This window comes from Enhydra lutris, unplaced genomic scaffold, assembly GCF_002288905.1.
Source record: "Enhydra lutris kenyoni isolate GAN:26980312 unplaced genomic scaffold, ASM228890v2 scaffoldscaffold81, whole genome shotgun sequence".
NCBI classification, from domain to species: Eukaryota; Metazoa; Chordata; class Mammalia; order Carnivora; family Mustelidae; genus Enhydra; species Enhydra lutris.
The window spans coordinates 350,329-369,910 of NW_019154165.1; the positions used below are offsets into that span (position 1 = coordinate 350,329).

General features: G+C 35.2%; 1 protein-coding gene across 1 annotated transcript in view; it reads left to right on the forward strand.

Annotated features, from left to right (window-relative positions):
- LOC111161035 (histone deacetylase 8) overlaps positions 1-19,582 on the forward strand; it is a 220,210-nt gene that overhangs the window by 92,194 nt on the left and 108,434 nt on the right. Inside the window, exon 9 of the mRNA XM_022524486.1 lies at positions 607-701. Coding sequence (XP_022380194.1) covers positions 607-701 — 95 coding nt within the window. The remainder of the gene's footprint in view (positions 1-606; positions 702-19,582) is intronic.

The following is a 19,582-nucleotide window of genomic DNA, read 5'->3' on the forward strand; positions in this document are numbered from 1 at the left end:
TCAGAGCATCAATCAACAGTCCCTTCCTCATCTCATTCTCTTTGATCTCTGCCACTAGGCATGTGTTTTGTGGAGAAAAGGAATGCTGATATTGGAAGAAGGAAGTCTATTTCTGTCAGCATTTTCTGTTTCTCTTTCCTGGATATTTCTAGGACTATATCTGCCAATGGCTTTAACATACGAATTACATCCAGCAGCCATTTTATAGGATTGTTGCTAAATTCATCACAGAAACCTTGACATTGGGTGGGTTGCTGGGTTCCAGGGATCCAAGTTCCAGGGATCTCAATCTTGCTGATGACTTGATGAAACTGAGGAGCTTGGAATCCTCGGATACATACTAGTTCATAGATGAGAGCCTCTTTAATCTTTGCAGGCCTTAGACTTCCTAGTTCCACACTGTGCATGGTCTGACTAACCCACTAAAGTCCACCTACTAGGTGGTTCAAAAACATCATAAAGGGATGTTTAGGTAAAGTTCTGCAAGTTGGAGTTGTCTTTTTAGCCCTTTTATTAAAACATTTTTCTCTCCTTCCTTACCCTCCTTCCCTCTCCTGCTGTTTTGTGACTGTTCTTTCCTAACTTCACAATTCTTGATGGAGACAGGAGGCTATAACCTTGCCAACACGGCTCGATGCTGGACATACTTGACCGGGGTCATCCTAGGGAAAACACTATCCTCTGAGATCCCAGATCATGAGGTAAGTAAGGCTCTGACAAGTCCTCTCTTCTTTAAGGGGAAGAGCTGAGTCATTCCACCTAATCAAAATCACGTCCTCACCACTCAATACCGTTTTGTTGAGAGACACTCCAATAACAATAACACACTGTCTTGGCAGAATAGTGGACTCTTGTTCCAAAATATCCAAGACCTTCTGCCTTTTTTTACAAGAGATCTCAAAGGCCAACTAACTTTAATTTCTCAATTAATTACAGAGACTGTGGGAAGGGGTCACCTGTTCACACAAAGAACTCTTTGGAATATGTGCATATTTTCATCCCCTAGTTTCAAAACAGAAGGAGCAATTTTTTAAATGTATAAGCTGGATTCTTGTCTATCTTTAAAAAGTTCCATAGGTGGTATGTCACACCTGTGTTCTTTGGGGTTAGTCCTGGTCTTTCAGTTTCCTTTGACTAATGTAAAATGTAAGAAACACATAATCACCACAAAGACATGTCTGGCGTTTTTCCAGCAATTAGTGGCACACAGAGGTTGGGGGAAGACCATCTAAAATGTGAAACTTCATTTGAACTTTTGCCATTTTCTCTAGTCATGTGAGATGGGCTTTACACTTTCTGAAGCAAAGATGTCTATTTTAGCTCTCTCAAAGCAGGTTAACAGAAAGCTGTCTGAGCCCACTGAGTGTGCTGCTTATCCCTTATCTGAAGGTGTACCCCTTCTCTTCCCACCCACCCCCACACCTGGCAGGAAGCATGTTATCACAGATCAAGATGTGTAGTCCTAGGCCTTGGATAGTGTGACTTACAATAAAACCAATGTACGAACCAGTACCTGCAGCCGCACTTTCTCAAGCCATTCCCAGGAGTAGAAATGGTACTTTGGGTATGTTTTGATTCCCATCAGATGCAGGACCTGTACACTCGGGAGCATTATTCTTTTTAAAGTTACTATTATTTTTAAAAAATTAGAAACAACTGAAACTAATTCCCTTCCAATTTTCTTCTAACCACAAATGAGGCAAAATATGTATCTCTAAAAAACCACTCTATGTGTCTAGAATACAAATAGAAGGCATGCTATAATCTGAGACAATTTGCTAGTGTCAGGGTTAATAGAAGTCTCTTTTCTTGACTTACCTTTGTTCAGTATTTGGAAGCTTTATGAAATATAAAGATAAGCAAACAATTTACATTTGTGAACAAAAGTAATTGCTGTTACTGCTGTGGGACTCTCTCCAATTGCATTGTAATTTAAAGCTTTGAGACTTTAAAAACTGATCAAGTTATGTCAAAGAGTTTGGGTTTTTTTTTTTTTGTTTTTTTTTTGTTTTTTTTGTTTGTTTGTTTTTTTGGTTTTTGTTTTTTTCCAAAAAGGAGTTTTAAATGATAGGAGCTTGAATTGAAAATGAGTGTTCTGTTCTTAGGAAACAATGCAAATCCTTAGATTCATCTGTCTTAAAAGGTTGATAAAATTTTAATAAGATAAATACTGCCTTTGGTACCTGGAGAAGCTATGTGCCTGAATAGATATGGGTTTGGCCTTATAGATAGGCATGTCCTGTCTTTATGCCAACATATTCTGCCAGATTAAATAATATACAATGTATGCCAATTGCCTAGCACAGTTCTTGGTGCATAATAGGCACTTTTGAAATGCAAGCTTTCTCCTTCCCCTTTGCATGCTCCCAACAGCTCCTTATACCCAGACATTTATGACTTTGTCATTCATAAATGTGTCCAAACCCTTTTTGAGTCCCTTCTGTCATATCCTTCTGGTATAAGAGATGTGAGTCATCCAAGAAGGAACAAAGGAGAAAATTGAAATGACAGTCTTCCATGTACAATAAGATAACATTTTAATGAAAATTGCCAAAAATAGACTGCACAGTGTGAAGGCATATATAAGTTTTGTACCATAATACACAGTTGCACACAAATATCCTTGTGGTTCTCTGTAATCAGATCAACAGATGGTGGATCAGAAAATATTTACTGAGCACCCATTGTGTGCCAGGCACCATGCTAGGTGTCTTAGAAGATGCAAAGACACTAAGACCGCATCTATTCCCTTACCTCAAGCAGCCTGGGAGGGAGGCTAGTGTAAGTTTTAGGGAGACAAGTAGATACACAAATAATTGTATTACAGAGCAGAGTAAGAACCACGAGACAGCAGGAACAGTGACTGTGGAGATGGGCATCATATATGAAAGGGATACTAAGGAGTGTACAAAATACCCTGCCCTCCAGGAGCTGAAAATATAATTGAGAAATCTAGTCAGTGAAAAGGTCAAGATAGTGCAGCAGTCAGCTGTAGTCTGGCTGACCCCCTCACTGTCTTCACTTTCAGTCTTGGACTTGTGTTCTTCTGTGTCCTAGGGTAATAATCTTCCTCCTCCAGATGCTCTTTCCCCATCTATCTCTTGTCTTCCTAGGTGCAGCTTCAAGCCCTGTGCCTTTAAAAATCCCTTACCTAAGTATACCAAGGCCCTTTGAGCTCTTCCTTCACATTCGTTTATTCCTTCATTCATTTAACAAATATTCATTGGGTACCTACTATTTGCCAGGCCCTATTCAGACTTGAATTCAGAGATTCAAAGACTAGCAAGTCAACCCAGTGCCCTCAAAAGTTTCACCATCTAATAAAGGTGACGGAGCAATGTACCCAAATCCAGAACAGTTGTGAATAGAAGAAATGTTTCACCAAGACTTTGAACTGAATTTTGGAGGTTCATTGAGAGTTTGCCAGGTGAAGAAGAGCGAAACACATTCTAGGCAAAGAGAATAAGGTTTGGAAAGGACCTGGTGCCTCATGGGACAAGTGAGAACATAGAATTTATGAGAGAAAGTGGGGGAGAATTAAGGCTTGAATGAAAATTGGAGCCAGATTATGAAGAGACTTGACTGCTGCGCTAAAGAGTTTATACTTTTTTCTGTGAAAACAGATGAGCTTTGGTTTTTAGACAGCTTACTCAGTAACACCTGGAAGATAGATTGTGAAAGGGAGAGACTTGAGAAAGGCAAACCTGTTAAGAGGTTCAAGTACACTCCTATAACAGTTTGTAGCATTCATTTGGTCATCTGTGTTTTGGTTGTCTGTATTCCCCCTCAGTGCTTAGCACAGTGTTAGCTACACACCTTGTTGGTATTCATTCACTGAATGAACAACTGAATAAATTAGTGTTTGAGTAATAAGCATGTCAGTGTTCACACTGGAAAACTTCTCTTTTTAAGATGGAAGGATGGGAAGCAGTTTGCTGGAAAGGCTACCAGTAGCAACTACCCATCCTTTGCGAGAAGTAACCAGGTATCCCAGCTGTAGGAAAACAGATGTGTCCATGGGAAAACACTAGATTGCCAATTGAGGGAAGGGAGTTGAGAAGACAAGCCCAGCACAAATATTACAAGTCATTAGTGGTGAGATTTCGGTGATAGCACTCATGAGATATAAAACGGGTGATGTCATAAAGCCAGTGATCAGGAAGTTAGTCCCAGCTCAGGAACTGGGGAGCCAGGCATGGAATAAGGAAGCAACCCCAACTGGAAGAAGAGTTGGGCCCAGCTTGGAAAGCTAAGAGGAAGGAAACCTGCCCATATGCCTGGCTCAGGTATCTCTACCATGGACAAAGTCCAAAGATGGCATGAGGTCCCATAAAAAGATTTTCTAATTTAGCAAATCACCTACTCTGTATAATAAAGCTTATGGACTATCATGTACAAGAATGTTCCCTAATCCAGTAATACTGTTTGGATCCTGTGATCCAGGATAGAGTATGGCAGTTATGTTATATAATGTATTCATATATACATATATGTATATGTATGTACAGATATATCAGGTACGTGTATATATCTGAATCAGATGGTTTATTAACAAAATTTAGTGAATGGAAAATACTTACTTAACCAGACCACCTCTGATGGACTGGTTGGATAAACTGTGCCTGACTCATATGAGGGAATATATGTAGCCACTGAAAAGACTCAAGTAGATTTATATGCAAGTGTGTTACTGATGTAAAACAGTCTTGCAGTGCATCTGTAGATTGCACTGAATCTATAGATCAGTTTGGGGAGGAATAACATCTTAACGATATTTAAGCTTTCAATCCATGAATTTGCTATATCTCTCCATTTCCTTAAGTCTTTAATTTCAAATTTTCATTTATACTTTTCAGTGAACACATCTTGCACAAATTTTGTTATATTTATCCCTAAGTAATTCATGGTTTTGATGTTATTATAAATGCTATTTTTAAATTTCAATTTTAATTGTTTGTTGCTAGAATATAGAAACCTAGTTGATTTTATATGGATCTTGAATAATGTATCATTGCTAAACTCATTAGCTCTAGCAGCTTTTTGTAGATTTGTTAGTATGTTTCATGTATACAAACATGTCATCTGTGAATAAAGAAAGTTTTACATATTCCTTTACAATCTTTATGACTTTTATTTCTTTTTCTTACCTTATTACACTGATTGGGACCTCCAAGTTGATGTTAAATAGAAGTGGTTAGAGCAAACATCCTTGTCTTATTCCTGATCATAGGGGGAAGCATTTAATCTTTTACTATGAAGTGTGATGTTAGCTGTAGGTTTTTTTTCATAAATGTTCTTTATTAGGTTGAAGAAGATCTCTTCTAGTCCTAATTTACTGAGAAGTTTTCTTACAAATGAGTGTTAAATTTTGTCAAATGCTTTTTTCCCATCTATTGAAATGATCATATGCTGTCCTCTTGTTCTGTTAATACAGTAAATTGCATTAATTATTGCCTTTTTAAATGTTAAACCTTGCATTGCTAGAATGAACCCTAGTTGGTCGTGGTATATTATCCTTTTTATATATTGCTAGATTCAGTTTGCTGAAATTTTCTCAAGGATTTTTTGTGTCAATGTTGATGAGGGACGTTGACCTGTTGTTTTCTTGTAATGTCTTTGTCTGGTTTTGATATCAAGGCCATGCTGATCTTATAAAATGACTTGGAAAGTGAACCCACCTCCTCTTTTTTTCTGAAAGAGTTTATGTAAAACTGATGCTGTGTCTTACTTAAGTGTTTGACAGAATTCACCAGTGAAAACATTTGAGCCTGGAGTTTTCTTTGTGGGGAGGTTTTTAATTATGAATTCTATTTCTTTAAGTTATGTAACTATTCAGATTTTCTATTTCTTCTGGCTTCCATGTTGATCATTTGTCTTTGAGGAATTTGCCCATTCACTTATAATAATCTTTTACTATTGTTTTAATGTCTGTAGAAGCTGTAGTGATATCCCCTCTTTCATTTCTAGTATTGCTAATTTCTTTCTGTTTTTCCTGATCATTTTAGCCTGTGGCTTATCAGTTTTATTGGACTGTTTTTTTTTTTCCCAAAGAACCAGCTTTTAGTTTCATTGACTTTATTTTTCTCTTTTCTATTTTATTATTTCTGCTCATATCTTTGTTATTTTGTTCCTTCTACTTACTTTGTATTGGGTTTTAGTTCTTTTTCTTGTATCTTATGATAGAGACATAGTTTGATTTTAACCCTTTCTTCTTTTCTAATACAAACATTTTACGCTATAAATTTTCATCTAAGCACTAACTTTAGCTGCATCCCACGAACTGTGATGTTTCCATTTTCAGTTGCTTCAGAGTATTTTCTAATTTTCTTCTTTAACTGATGAGTTATTTGGAAGCATGGGTTCTTAAAAATTAATTTCCAGATATTTTAGGACTTTCCAGATGTCTTTCTATTTACATTCATTTTAATTCTGTTGTGCTCAGAGAACATATTTCACATGATTTCAGTCATTTTATATTTATTGAAATTTGTTTTACAGCCCAGCATATGATCTATCGTGATGAATGTTTCATGTGCAATTTGCAAAGAATGTGTATTTTCCTGTTATTGGATAGCATATTTTATCATTATCAGTTAGGTTAGTTGAGAGTGTTGTTTATATCTTCTATATCCCTATGGATTTTGTCTGCTTATTCTGTCAATTACCAAGAAAGTTGAAATGTCCAACCATGATTTTGGATTTGGCTATTTTTCCTTTTGCTTATGTTGATTTGAGCTTCATGTATTTTTGAAGCTTTGTTATTAGATGTATACACATTTAGGGTCATTATAACTCCTTGATGAATTGACCCCTCCATTATTATGAAATATTACTCTTTATCTCTGGTAATATTCCTTGTTCTGAAGTCTACTTTGTCTGATTTCAGTATTGTCACATCTGTGACAATTTGATTATTATTGGGTGGTGTGATTATTATTATTATTTGTGTAGATATCTTTATCTTTTCCTTTATTTTTAAACCTATTTGTATTTTCATATTTAAATTGAATTTCTTATAGACCACATATAGTGGGTCATGATTTTTTATGTAGTCTGGCCTGACAATCTCTGCCTTTTGGTTGGAGTGCCTATACCACTTATGTTTACATAAATTATTTATATGTTTAAGTCCATTTTCCTATTTGTTCCCTATTTGTCCCATCTATTCCTTCTTTCTTTCTATTTTCCTGTCTTTTTTTAATTAAATGAGTATTTTTAAGGTTCCATTTGCCTCCTTTATTTGCTTATTACCTGTAACTGTTTGATTTTTTGTGGTTGCTCTGGGGTTTACAGTATGCATTTCTAACTTATCATATTCTACCTTCAGATAGTATTACACTACCTCATGTACAATATAGCACCCTTATTACAGTGTTCTTCCATTTTTTCCCCTTTCCTTCCCTTGTGCAAATGTAGTCATATATTTTATTTTTGCATATATTATAAACCCCATGATACATTTTTATTGTCTTGCTTTAAACAGTATATTTCTAAAATTTTATAACATTTATTAAGGGATGCCTGGATGGCTCAGTCGGTTAAAACATTTATTAATTTACTTAGAATCATAAACCCAGTACACATTAGCACAGATAACATGTTGTGATTTTTAAAAAATAACTCTATTTTCAAAAAAAAAGTCATGAGAAGAATGTCATTGCTATACATTTTTTGCATATCTCTATAATGTCTGGCATAGTAAATGACAGCTTACTTCTCATGCCGACCTCTACAATGTGTTATGATGTTTTTGCTAAAGTATATGAAGAAAATCCAGCTTCATGCAGATATGTAGTTGGAAAAGGGAAGAGTATTTTAATAGCCTTTATAGATAGTTGTGGATATTCTTCTTTGATACTGCACAAAAACTCTACAAATGGTAGTTTCTTACAGGTTAATGCCATATGGAATCTGAAGCTATTATCAGTGAAATGTTTATATACTGTTGCATTAAAATTTCATTGGTCATCTTGTACTTTGCATAGATATTTGACCCATCTTGTACATACTGATTACTTGGAAAATATTGGTTCACCAAGTTATGTGAATATTATAAATGCTGAAACATATTTTGCACTATCAAAAATCACATTGATATCAGCACTAATCTCATTGGAACAATGAGCTTAAGTTTGGGGAAACTCTCAAGCATGAAGTTTTCCAGTATTTTAATTTTCAATCAAAAATGTAAATATCATTATTGGCAACAAATTATGTCAGTAGTTTACCCTAAGGGCTCACTTCATTTTTGAGAAGTATTTGCCAAATACCCCGGTATTGAATCACAGTTTTTCCGTCAGTTGTTCTTTCAAGGAAAAATGGTATTCATGAAAAGTGGCTAGTTAAGCCACAGCCTAATTACAGATGTGTTTTTTTTTTCAATACAATCACCATAATGTAGTTTATAACAGAAGCACTTTTTCGTAACTCTTATTTTGTCACATAGAATATTAAACCCAGGATCAAGATTTAATAATTTTTAGTGCTTCACCAAAGACATTCTTAAGTGAAATTGAATTTTTAATGTGATTACTGGTGGTATAAAGAATACAATAACTACTGGTATACTTTGATGGTACTGCCTTAATTTATATCATGGTGCCTGAAGTTTTATCTACCTTGTTTTTGTACCTTCATGCAAATATAAACAAAGTTGCTCCAGGAGAAACCATGGGAGTCAAAGAAGTTATTCAGCACTTTCAATATTTCAGTACCACTTGTGTTTGTTGTCAACCCTTCACAAACAAAAAGCCTTCTTCAAAGATTTAGTTAGTGCTGATACCACATGACTACAAGCAAAACAGCTAGTCCAGACACATTTGTAGACTTGTCTGTAAGGTAAAAGTACAATTATGCAAATAATTAAGTCTTCATGTTTAAGTAAACAAGTTACTGTGCCATTGAAAAGAGGCATTACTACAAGTTATTTTAGTAACTTTTCATTCAGTAGGCATTTAGCAATGTCAACTGTTCAGGGCTTTATTGATCTCTAGACTATTATGTCCATTGCCCCAGTCCATGCAGTGCAATAACTTATGCATAAGACGCTTCAGTGACTTTTTCTAGTTTGAAAAGTTCTAACAAACAACTTTTGGGTTTTAATAAACTCATCCTGTCTATACTTAAAATACTTGGCTTGTTTCCCTTTACCTATGAATGGTCTGAAAATGATGCCACAACTTAAATAGCAAATTATTCTGAAGCTATATAAAATGATCTGTGCCTAAGACACTGTAAGGTAATTCAGTTACATATATATTACATACACATATAAATCAATTACATATTTTCATTTCTTGCTTACAACTTCACCATGTCTTTGAAGTAAATGTCTTCCTACCATGAGTCAGAGCCCTCCCTGATACTTCAGTTTCATCTTTTTCAGCTTCTTTAAACATAGATGTTACAGCTCTGGTTGAGAAAGCAAGCCTTCTAATCTCACTTTATTAGGCCAACAATCCATATTCTTGTTATATTTCTATCTAGGTAGAAGCTCATTTATTATCTAAACAATAATAAAGTTATAGAGATTATAGCAGGCATAACTAAGGGTACTTTTTTCATGTCCCTCTTGTGGTTGGGGATTATAAGTACTCATCATGGTACCAGCATTTCAGAGGAGAGAACTGAAAAGCTTAAAGGGTTGGAAGAGCAGATCTAGAACCTGACCAGGCAACAGGTCTCATAGTAGGGAAACCTGTTGTATGGGCCCCAGCAGGGGGCGCAGGGAGGCTAGACAGCTATGCATGTGAAGCAAAGGAAGTAATGCTCAGGCTAGGATGTCCCAGCTATGAGCAGCTCTTCACCTAACCGCCTACCTGGGCAATGCCACCTTTTGGCTGAACTGTGTTGCTCCACTTACTCTGCCACCCGGCTGACAGCCTGTCTCACTCCTCTGTGGCCTTCAGTGACACTCATTTGCAGTCAGCACATAAGCCACCACCACTGGATGTGCTGCTCCCAACAAGGCCCTAAATTATCAGTTAAATAAATTAAAAGATGTGTAAGGAAATATTTTTTACATTTGCCTGTATATTTCTCCTTTCCAGCATTTTTCAGTCCTTTGTGTGGATCTAGGTTTCCATCTGGATAAAAGTTACATTTTGCCTAAGAACTTTAGTTAATTTTTTATTTTAATGTGGGTCTGTTAGCAACAGATTTTCTCAGCCTCCCAGTTTGAAAAGCCTATTTTTTCTTAATTTTTAAAAGATATTTTCACTGGGTATAGTTTCTAGGTTGATAATTATTTCTTTCAGAACTTTAAAGATATCATTCCATTGTCTTTATGCTTGCATATTTCCTTATGAGAAGTCCTAAGCACTCTTATCCGTTCCTCTGGCTGCTCTTAACTTTTCTCTCTGTGACTGGTTTTTAGCAACTTGATTACACTTTGCCCTGGTGTGGTGTGGAGTGTGTGTGTGTGTGTGTGTGTGTGTGTGTGTGTGTGTGTGTGTGTGTTTATCCTATTTGGAACCCAGAGTTTCTGGGATCTGACAGTTTATAATTTTTACCAAATTTGGAAATATTTCAGCCATTATTTCTTCTCTGTCCTTTCTCTCCACTACTACTAGAACTCCAGTTAAACCCATGTTAGACCAGTTCTATTGTTCTGTAGGTTGTTGAGACCCCCCCTTTTTTCTTTTATTTCTGTGATTCATACTAAAGAGTTTCTATTGCTTTGCCTTCCAGTTCATTGATCCTTTCTTCCGCAGTATATAATTGCTATTAATCCCATCCAGTGAAATTTTCCTTTCAAATACTGTATTTTTCATTTTTAGAATTTCTATTATAAAAAAACTTAAAAAAATAATAAAATCTTTAAAAAATATATGAGCATGAAAAAAATCTTCCATTTCTCTCTTCACTGTGTTCATATTTTTTTTACATCCTTGAACATATGGAGCGTAATTATAATAGTAGTTTTAAGGTCCTTGTCTACTAATTCCATTATCACTGTCATTTCTGAGTCTGTTTTTGTTGACTGATTTTTCTCCAGGTTATAGATCACATTTTCCTGCTTCCTTGTATGTTTAGTAATTTTTAAACTGTATATCCAAGACTGAATTTTACACTGCTGAGTGCTGGATTTTTTTTTATTTATTTATAGAGGATTGTACTTTTTTCTGATAGACAAATTAGTGTGGATCAGTTTGATCCTTTTGAGGTTTGTTTTTAAGGTCAGAGTATGTCTTGAGTGGTCTTTAGGGCTAATTTAGCCCATTTTGAAAGAAATTCCCCCTCTGAAGTCTTTACAGATGCCCCCCTGTATTCTTTGAGGTCATGTGAACTCTAGGAAATGTTCCTCGTACAACTTCTTAGGAATTGTTTCCTGGGAAAATTTTTCTAGACTGTCTTTGTAAAGTTTTAACCTATCCATGTTCAGATCAGTATTTATCAAAAGACTCAAGGGGAACCTCTCTGCATATTTCTAATACACTTTTTTTTAAGATTTTATTTATTTATTTGACAGACAGAAATCACAAGTAGGCAGAGAGGCAGGCAGAGGCAGAGAGAGAGGGGGAAGCAGGCTCCCTGCCGAGCAGAGAGCCCGATGCGGGGCTGGATCCCAGGACCCTGAGCTGAAGGCAGAGGCTTTAACCCACTGAGCCACCCAGGTGGCCCTCTAGTACACTTTTTATGGCTTAGCTCCATCCCCACAATTTCTAACCACCCTGGTCCTTATGAATTCTAATCTCTATTTCCTCTACTCAGACAGTTACACTCTGTTTAGATCTCCCCCACCCCCTTCATCATACATAGTCCAAGGATTACCTCCTGGCAGAAAGCTGGGTTGATAATAAGGATCACCTCATTTGTATTTCTTTTCTCTCTGATTACTGTCTCGTGTTGCATATTGTCCAATGTCTAAAAAAAAGTTTCCTATATTTGGTAAATTTTCCAGTTTTTTCTAAAGAGAAAATAATTTCACATCCTCTTTCCCCTCATAGCCAGATGCAGAACCCTTTTACTTACCTGCTTCCATTTTTTTCTACCTTCATTTTTGAGGAATATTTTTGCTGGATATGAAATTCTAGATGGACAGTTTTCTTTTTCTAGCTCCATTTTTTTTTTAATGCAAAGTCAGGCTTGTTCTTTTTATATATGTCTTTGTTCTCTGGCTGCCCTTATAAATTTATCTTTGGTTTTCAGAACATTGACCATGGTGTGGCCCAGTATACTTTTGTATTTATCCTACTTGGGATTTCCTGAGCTCCTGGATCTGTGTGTTGCAGTTTTGGACATAATTTGGAAAATTCTTGGCTGGGATTTCTTGACTATTTTTTTGCCTTCTTTTCCTCTCTCCTGTCTTTCTGAAACTCCTGTTGCACATGTGTTAGACTGATTGATACTGTCTTATAAGTCATTGAAGTGCTTGTCATTTTTTTCCAATTTTTTTTCTCTATGCTCCAGTTTGCTTAATTTCTACTGATAGAGCTTCAAGTTTACTACTCTTTTCTTCTTTAGTATTTAGTCTGAATTGACCCCATCCAATTAATCTTTTATCACATTCCATCCAATTATTTTTTAAACTTCTTCATTTTGAAATAGTTATAGATCCACAGATAATTACAAAAATAGTACAAAGAAGTCTCATGTACCCTTCATTTAGTTTCCCCCAATAATAATATCTTATATAACTATAGTAAAATATCAAAATCAGGAGATCAAGATTGGTACAGTCCACAGACTTTACTTACTAAGATTTCATCAATTTTACATGCACTTGTGTGTGTGTGTGCGCGCACACACGCATTTAATTCTATGCAATTTAATCACGTGTATATATTGATGTAACCACTACCACAGTCAGGATGCAGAACTGTTCCATCACCACAAAGACCTCCCATGTGCTACTCTTTTATAACCATAACTGCCTTCTCTTCCCTCAACTCAGTCTCTAATCCATGGAATCCACTAATCTCTGCTTCATGTCTATAGCTTTTTCATTTAGAGTATGTGATATAAATCAAACCATGCAGTGTGTAACCTTGTGAGATTGGCTTTTGCATTCAGCATAATTCCCTTGGTGGCTGTCCAAGTTGTTCCATGCCTCAGTACTTTATTCCTTTTTATTGCCAAATAGTATTCCATGGTATACAGGTCCCATAGTTTGTTTAATCATTTATCCATTTAAGAACATTTTGGGTTGTTTCTGATTTATGGCTATTAAAATTTCTATAATTTTTGTGGATGTAAGTTTTCATGTGTCTGCAATCAACACCAGGAAAGTAATTGCTGAATCATATGATAAGAATAAGTTTACTTCTTTTATTATTATGTTTAGTTAACCAGCATAAATTACTTTTTTATGAAACTGCCACTCATGCTTTTTTATTACCATTTACATATTATATCTTTTTTCATCAGTTTTATTTCAGTTTCTCATATATCATATTTGAAGTGACTTTCTTGTAAACAAAATATAATTCAGTCATTTTTTTATCCATTCTACCAATTTCTATTTTTTAATTGTTTCATTATATTTAGATCATTTGCCTTTAATGTAATTATTGATATGTTAAGACTTACATCCGCCATTTTATCATTTGTTTTTTGTTTGTTCCCTGTTTTTCCCTCCTGTCTTCTTCTGGATTACTTGGACTTTTTTTTAAATTCCATTTTTATTTACATATAGTGTTTTTGAGTATATCACTTTGTATAGAATTTTTAGTAGTTGCTTTAGGTGTATTAACTTATATATAATATATACATAAACACATATACATAAAACAGTTTATTGGTATCAATATTTTGCCACTTTGAGTGAACTGTAGAAATCTTACCTGCATTATGTGTCTTTACCTTCCTCTCTAATATAATATTTTAAAGTTTTATGCTATATACATTGAAAATCACATTAGAAATTGTTATAGTTTTTGTTTCAACCATCAAACATAATTTTAAAACTCAAGAGGAGAAAGAAAATGTGCTATATTTAGCCATATTTTTTACTATTTCTGTTGTGCTTTCTTCCTTCTTAATGCTCTAAGATTTCTTTTATCATTTCCTTTGGTCATTTTTTTAGGGTGGATCTGATGAAGACAAATTATCTTTGTTTTCCTTCACCTAAGAATGGCTTGATTTCTCTTTCTCTACTGAAGGATATGTTCACTGGCTATAGAATTTGGGGATGGAAGTTCTTTCTTTCAGCACTTAAGAAATGTGCCTTTTCCTTCTGGCCTCCATGGCTTTTGATTAGAAAATCCATTTTCACTTGAATCATTGTTTCCATATAGGTGAGAATGTAAAGTGATGCATCATTTCTCTCTACCTGCTTTCAGGTTTTTATTTTTGATTTTCTCCTTATGTTTCAGATACTTAAGTATGATGTGACTTGGAAGAGTGGATTTGGTGGGGGGTATTCTTTTTAGGTTTCATTCAGCCTCTTGAATGTGTAGGATTAGACTTACACCAAATTTGGGATTTTAGCCATTTTTTTAAATTTTTTAAAATGTCATCTTTATCTTCTTTTGGTATTCTGATGACATAAATATTTGATATTTTGTTCTTGTCCGACAGGCCCCTAAGTCTCTGTTTATTTTTACTGTTTTCTCTATGTTGTTTAGATTTCTGTTGATTTCTGTGATTTCTGTTGCTCTATTTCCAAATTCAATGATGCTTTTCTTTATCATTTCCATTTTTCTATTAAGCCCATCTGGGAAGTTTTTTATTTTGATTATTGTATTTTTCAGTTCCAAAATTTCCATTCCTTATGTTTTCTATTTATTGGTTGATACTTTCTATTTTTTTATTGTGTTTCTAGCATGCTTGTAATTGCTTCTTGAAACATTTTTGTAATGTTTGCCTTAAAATCCTTGTCAGATAATTCTAACATGTATGTCATCTTGGTCTTAACATCTGTTGATTGTGTTCTCATTCAAGTTGAGATTTTCCTGGTTCATAATATGGTATGATGAGTGGGTTTTTATGTGAATCTGGTGATTTTAGATCTTATTTTATGAGACTCTGGCAACTCTGAACTCTGTGTTCTAAATCCTCAGGCTAATAAGCCTGCAGCTATCTGCCTGAGCTCTACCACACATCACATAAAATATATATAACTGTGACTCTTACCAGTGTAGCTCCTTTCTTTTGAGGGTTGAATTCCCTCTAGCTTCTGCCTGTTTGGGGATATTCTCTACTACCTTCCATTTATCATGATGGTTAGTCTGATAGAAACTATTCTATCATTACCAGAATTCAGAAGTCAGGACTTACTTTTTATAGTATAACTTTTGGTGCCTTTTCAAGTTTTTACCATGTATGTATAACTTCTTTCAAAATGTAAATAAATTGTTGAAATTAAAATATAAAGATTAAATGAATATGTTTATCAGACAGACCTGCTTTCATAGACCAGTGCAAGGGAGTGATCATAGTAACAATATATACTAGACAAGTTGAGAAAATTATTTTACCAATCAGTCCCTCATTTTCCTCACCTATAAAATAAGGGATTATTATGAGGATTAAATGTATTGGTCTTCACAAAATGCTTAGAACAGTGGCTGGCATATTTAAGTAATATATATAAATATGTCCATGGATATGTAATAAATAAATAATACTAATATAAATTAAATTTTAGACATTATTATTGTTAATGTCAGAAACATTGGTAAAACTCAAAGCCAAGGACCTGTTTCTTTTTAGTCCCTCAATACTAAGAATTTGGTCCCCAGTAAGTACCTAATAAATTTTTTTAAAATGAACATTGTGCTGTTGTATTGGATGCTGTGCAGATTTAGCCTGAGAGCCCTTGCTGACACGGGGACCTCTGGAACAAAAATGCTGAAAACATATCTAAATGAACTATTATCATTTTATATGAACAAATATGAGTATAAATAGATGAATGCTAGAAATTTTATATTTGAGTTTTATATTTAGATAACGTCATTGTGCCAGACATTCAGCAACTAATCCTCCTATTGCAGAAAGGTTTTATAGAGGTAGAATTTAAGAACTGTTTGAGAAAAGAACTTAATATTTATTAAGTACCAATTATATCCCATGTAAGTATATCTATATGTTAGATCCTTTATCTATATTAACTCATTTATGCCTCTTAGCAATTCTGGGAGGTAGGCATTATCCCTCACTTACCAGTGAGAAAAGTAAGACTTAGAAAATAACTTGACCAGAACCAGCTAGTAAAAATAACAGAGCCAGGATTAAAACTCAGGTTTTTCATATTTCTGGGCTTATCCTTTTTCTCTACTTTGAATAATAAGACCCAATATTTTGGCATAAAGGATACATAGGAGGAAAATAACCATTTATTAAACATCTACTCACTGACAATGTGCTATATGCATTATTTATTTAGTTCTCAAAGCATTATTTTATTCAATCCTCACAGTAACTCTGAGAGGGAAGTAAAATAACATTTTTTGAGCACCTGCTGTGTGCCTAACACCTCAGTAGGACTTATATAAATTACTCCATAGGGTCTCCTAACAGCCCAATGAAACCTGTATTGCCCTCACCACTAGGTGGAAACCAAGCTTAGCTTCCACACTTGCCTGCCTCTAAAGGACTGCTGTATTTTTAAGCATTTTTAAGCGTTTTGCTGAACACATATTCCACAAAACATTACTTTTTAAAGTCTAATCTACACAACACAAAGGTCTCTCTATACCAGGGATTTTGGGTGGTCATGGACCCCTGATGGTCTCTCCTCCCAGATAAATGCTCAAAATTACATGATATGGGATACAAGTTTAGAACGCTGAGCAATTTCCTAAAGTCCATCAATGAATGGATCCATCGTTTAAAACAACCACCAAACAAACTAACAGAAATGTGCTCTAAAGAACAGAAATAAATCTTAGGAAATTAGAGCTTATTAATGGCTTCAATTATTAAGTTTTACAAATCCTCTAGAACACCTATATTTGGCCATTCTGTTATGTTTCACAAAGTTAAATGGTAGTCCTATTTCTCCTTTTTTTTTAAAGTATTGGCATTATTGACTTTTCTTGTGGTATAATTCTTTGTTATGGGGAGACTGTCCTCTACATTCATAGGATGCTGAGCAGCATTCCTGCCCTCTACTCGCTAGATGCCAGTAGCACACTCCCCGCACAGTTTTTATAACCAAGAATGTACCCAGACATTGCCAAATGTCCCCTAGGGGGAGGCAAAATCTCCCCCTGTTGAAAACCACTGGTTTATAGTAATTACATTTATCACTCCTGAATTACTTACAAGGATAAAGGGTCTAAGAACCAGACTTTTTAAAAGTATATCTTTTTCTTGCTTAATTAAGCTCTCCTATAGTACTTCTCAACTGAATTAAGCAAGGTGATTCATCTCAACAATTAAGTTGCTAGCTGAAGTTACAGTTTTTCTTACCTAAGAGACCAGCAAGAAAGTTGATATCACCACTCTGTTTTATTAATTGAATGATTGACTTGTCGAGTCATTAAGTCTGCTCAGGGAATATTTATTGAATGCTAACAATGTGTCAGGCATTATGCCAGGTGCTGAGGCTATATGGTGTGCAGTGTAGCTGTGCTTCTGGAATCATGGAATGTGCAATCCAGTGAGTGAAAAATAAGTGAAAATAATTATAAATTGTGGTAAGTGCCATGATGGAAGCACAAAGAGTACAGAGGTAGAGAAAAATGGATGTATATAGGGTCACTAAAAAAGGCCTCTCTGAAGATGTGACAGTTAAGGCTAAACTTGAAGGATGAGAAAAAGCCAGCCAGGTTAAAACATAAGATAACCAGAGGGCAAGTGTCTGAGGCACAGTAGGCAACCATATGCAAAGACCACGAGTTAAGAAAGCGTTTAGTGTGTTCTGGGTACTGAAAGAAAGTCACTGTAACTAATGCTAGTCAGTAAGGAGCAGGGGATATAAGGTAGAATAGGCAGAGACCAGACTGTCCAGGGCCCTGTAGGCCATGACAAGAGGTTGGATCTCATTCTTTTTTTTTTTTAAAGATTTTATTTATTTGACAGAGAGAGATCATGAGGAGAGAGAGAGGAGGAAGCAGGCTCCCTGCCTAGCAGAGAGCCTGATGTGGGACTCAATCCCAGGACCCTGAGATCATGACCTGAGCTGAAGGCAGAGGCTTAACCCACTGAGCCACCCAGGCAGCCCCAGGATCTCATTCTTAATAGAGTGGAAAGCTACTGAAGGCTTCTAACCAGGAGGAGTACTGTGATTCAGTATGTTTTAAAACTATTCCAAGTGTTGTGTGGAGTGGGGAGGTGTCGAGAATGGAATTATAGAGACCAGTTAGGAGGCTGATGACAGTTCAGAGATGATAGCAGTAGCAGTGGAGATGGAAAGAATGACCAATTTTAAAAAACACTAAAGACCCCACCAAAAGACTACTAGAGCTAATAAATGAATTCAGTAAGGTCACAGGATACAAAATCAGTGTACAAAAACCTATTTTGTCTCTATACTCTAATAATGAAGCAGCAGAAAGAGAAATTAAGAAAACAATCACATTTACAATTGCACCAAAAATAATAAAATATCCAGGAATAAACTTAACCAAAGAGGTGAAAGACCTGTATGCTGAAAACTATAAAACACTGATGACAGAAACTGAAGATGACATAAAGAAATGGAAAGACATCCCATGCTCATGGATTGGACAAAAAATACTGTTAAAACATCTCCACTACCCAAAGCAATCTACACATTTAATGCAATCCCTATCAAAATCCAACAGCATTTTTCACAGAGCAAAAATAATCCTCAAATTTGTATGGAACCACAAAAGACCCTGAATAACCAAAGCAGTCTTGAATAAGGAAAACAAAATGGGAGCTATCAAAATTCCAGATTTCAAGTTATATTACAAAGCTATAGTAATCAGTAAGTGTGATACTAACACAAAAATAGAAATATATATCAATGGAATAGAATAAAAAGCTCAGAAATAAATCCCTAATTATATGGTCAGTTAATCTCCAACAAAGGAGACAAGAATATGCAGTGGGAAAAAGATAGTCTCTTCAACAAATGGTATTGGGAAAACTGGACAGCTACATGCAAAAAGATGAAATAGGACCACTTTCTTTCACAAAAGTAAACTCAAATTGAATTAAGGACCTAAATGTGAGACCTAAAACCATAAAAATCCTAGAAGAGAACACAGGCAGTAATTTCTCTGACGTTGGCCGTAACAACATCTTTCTAGATATGTCTCCTGAGGCAAGGGAAATAAAATAAAATAAAAGCAAGAACAGGCTATTGGGACTACATAAAAATAAAAAGCTTCTGCACAGCAAAGGAAACAACCAACAAAATTAAAAGACAACCTATGGAGTGGGAGAAGATATTTGCAAATGGCACATCTAATAAAGGTTAGTATCCAAACTATATAAAGACCTGCATAGAGTCTATGAAGTCATAGAAGAAAGACAATTAGTCTGATTGGGACAGGGGTGTGGGAGTCATAGAAGGTATCTTGAAGATGATTTCAAAGCTAAAGACTGAATTGAATATTAGCCAGGTATAAAAATGTGTGAAAGTATAGGGGATTAAGGAAACAACAAAGGAAAGGCACACAGTCATGAAACAGCGTGATACCTTTAGGAAATTATAAACAATGCA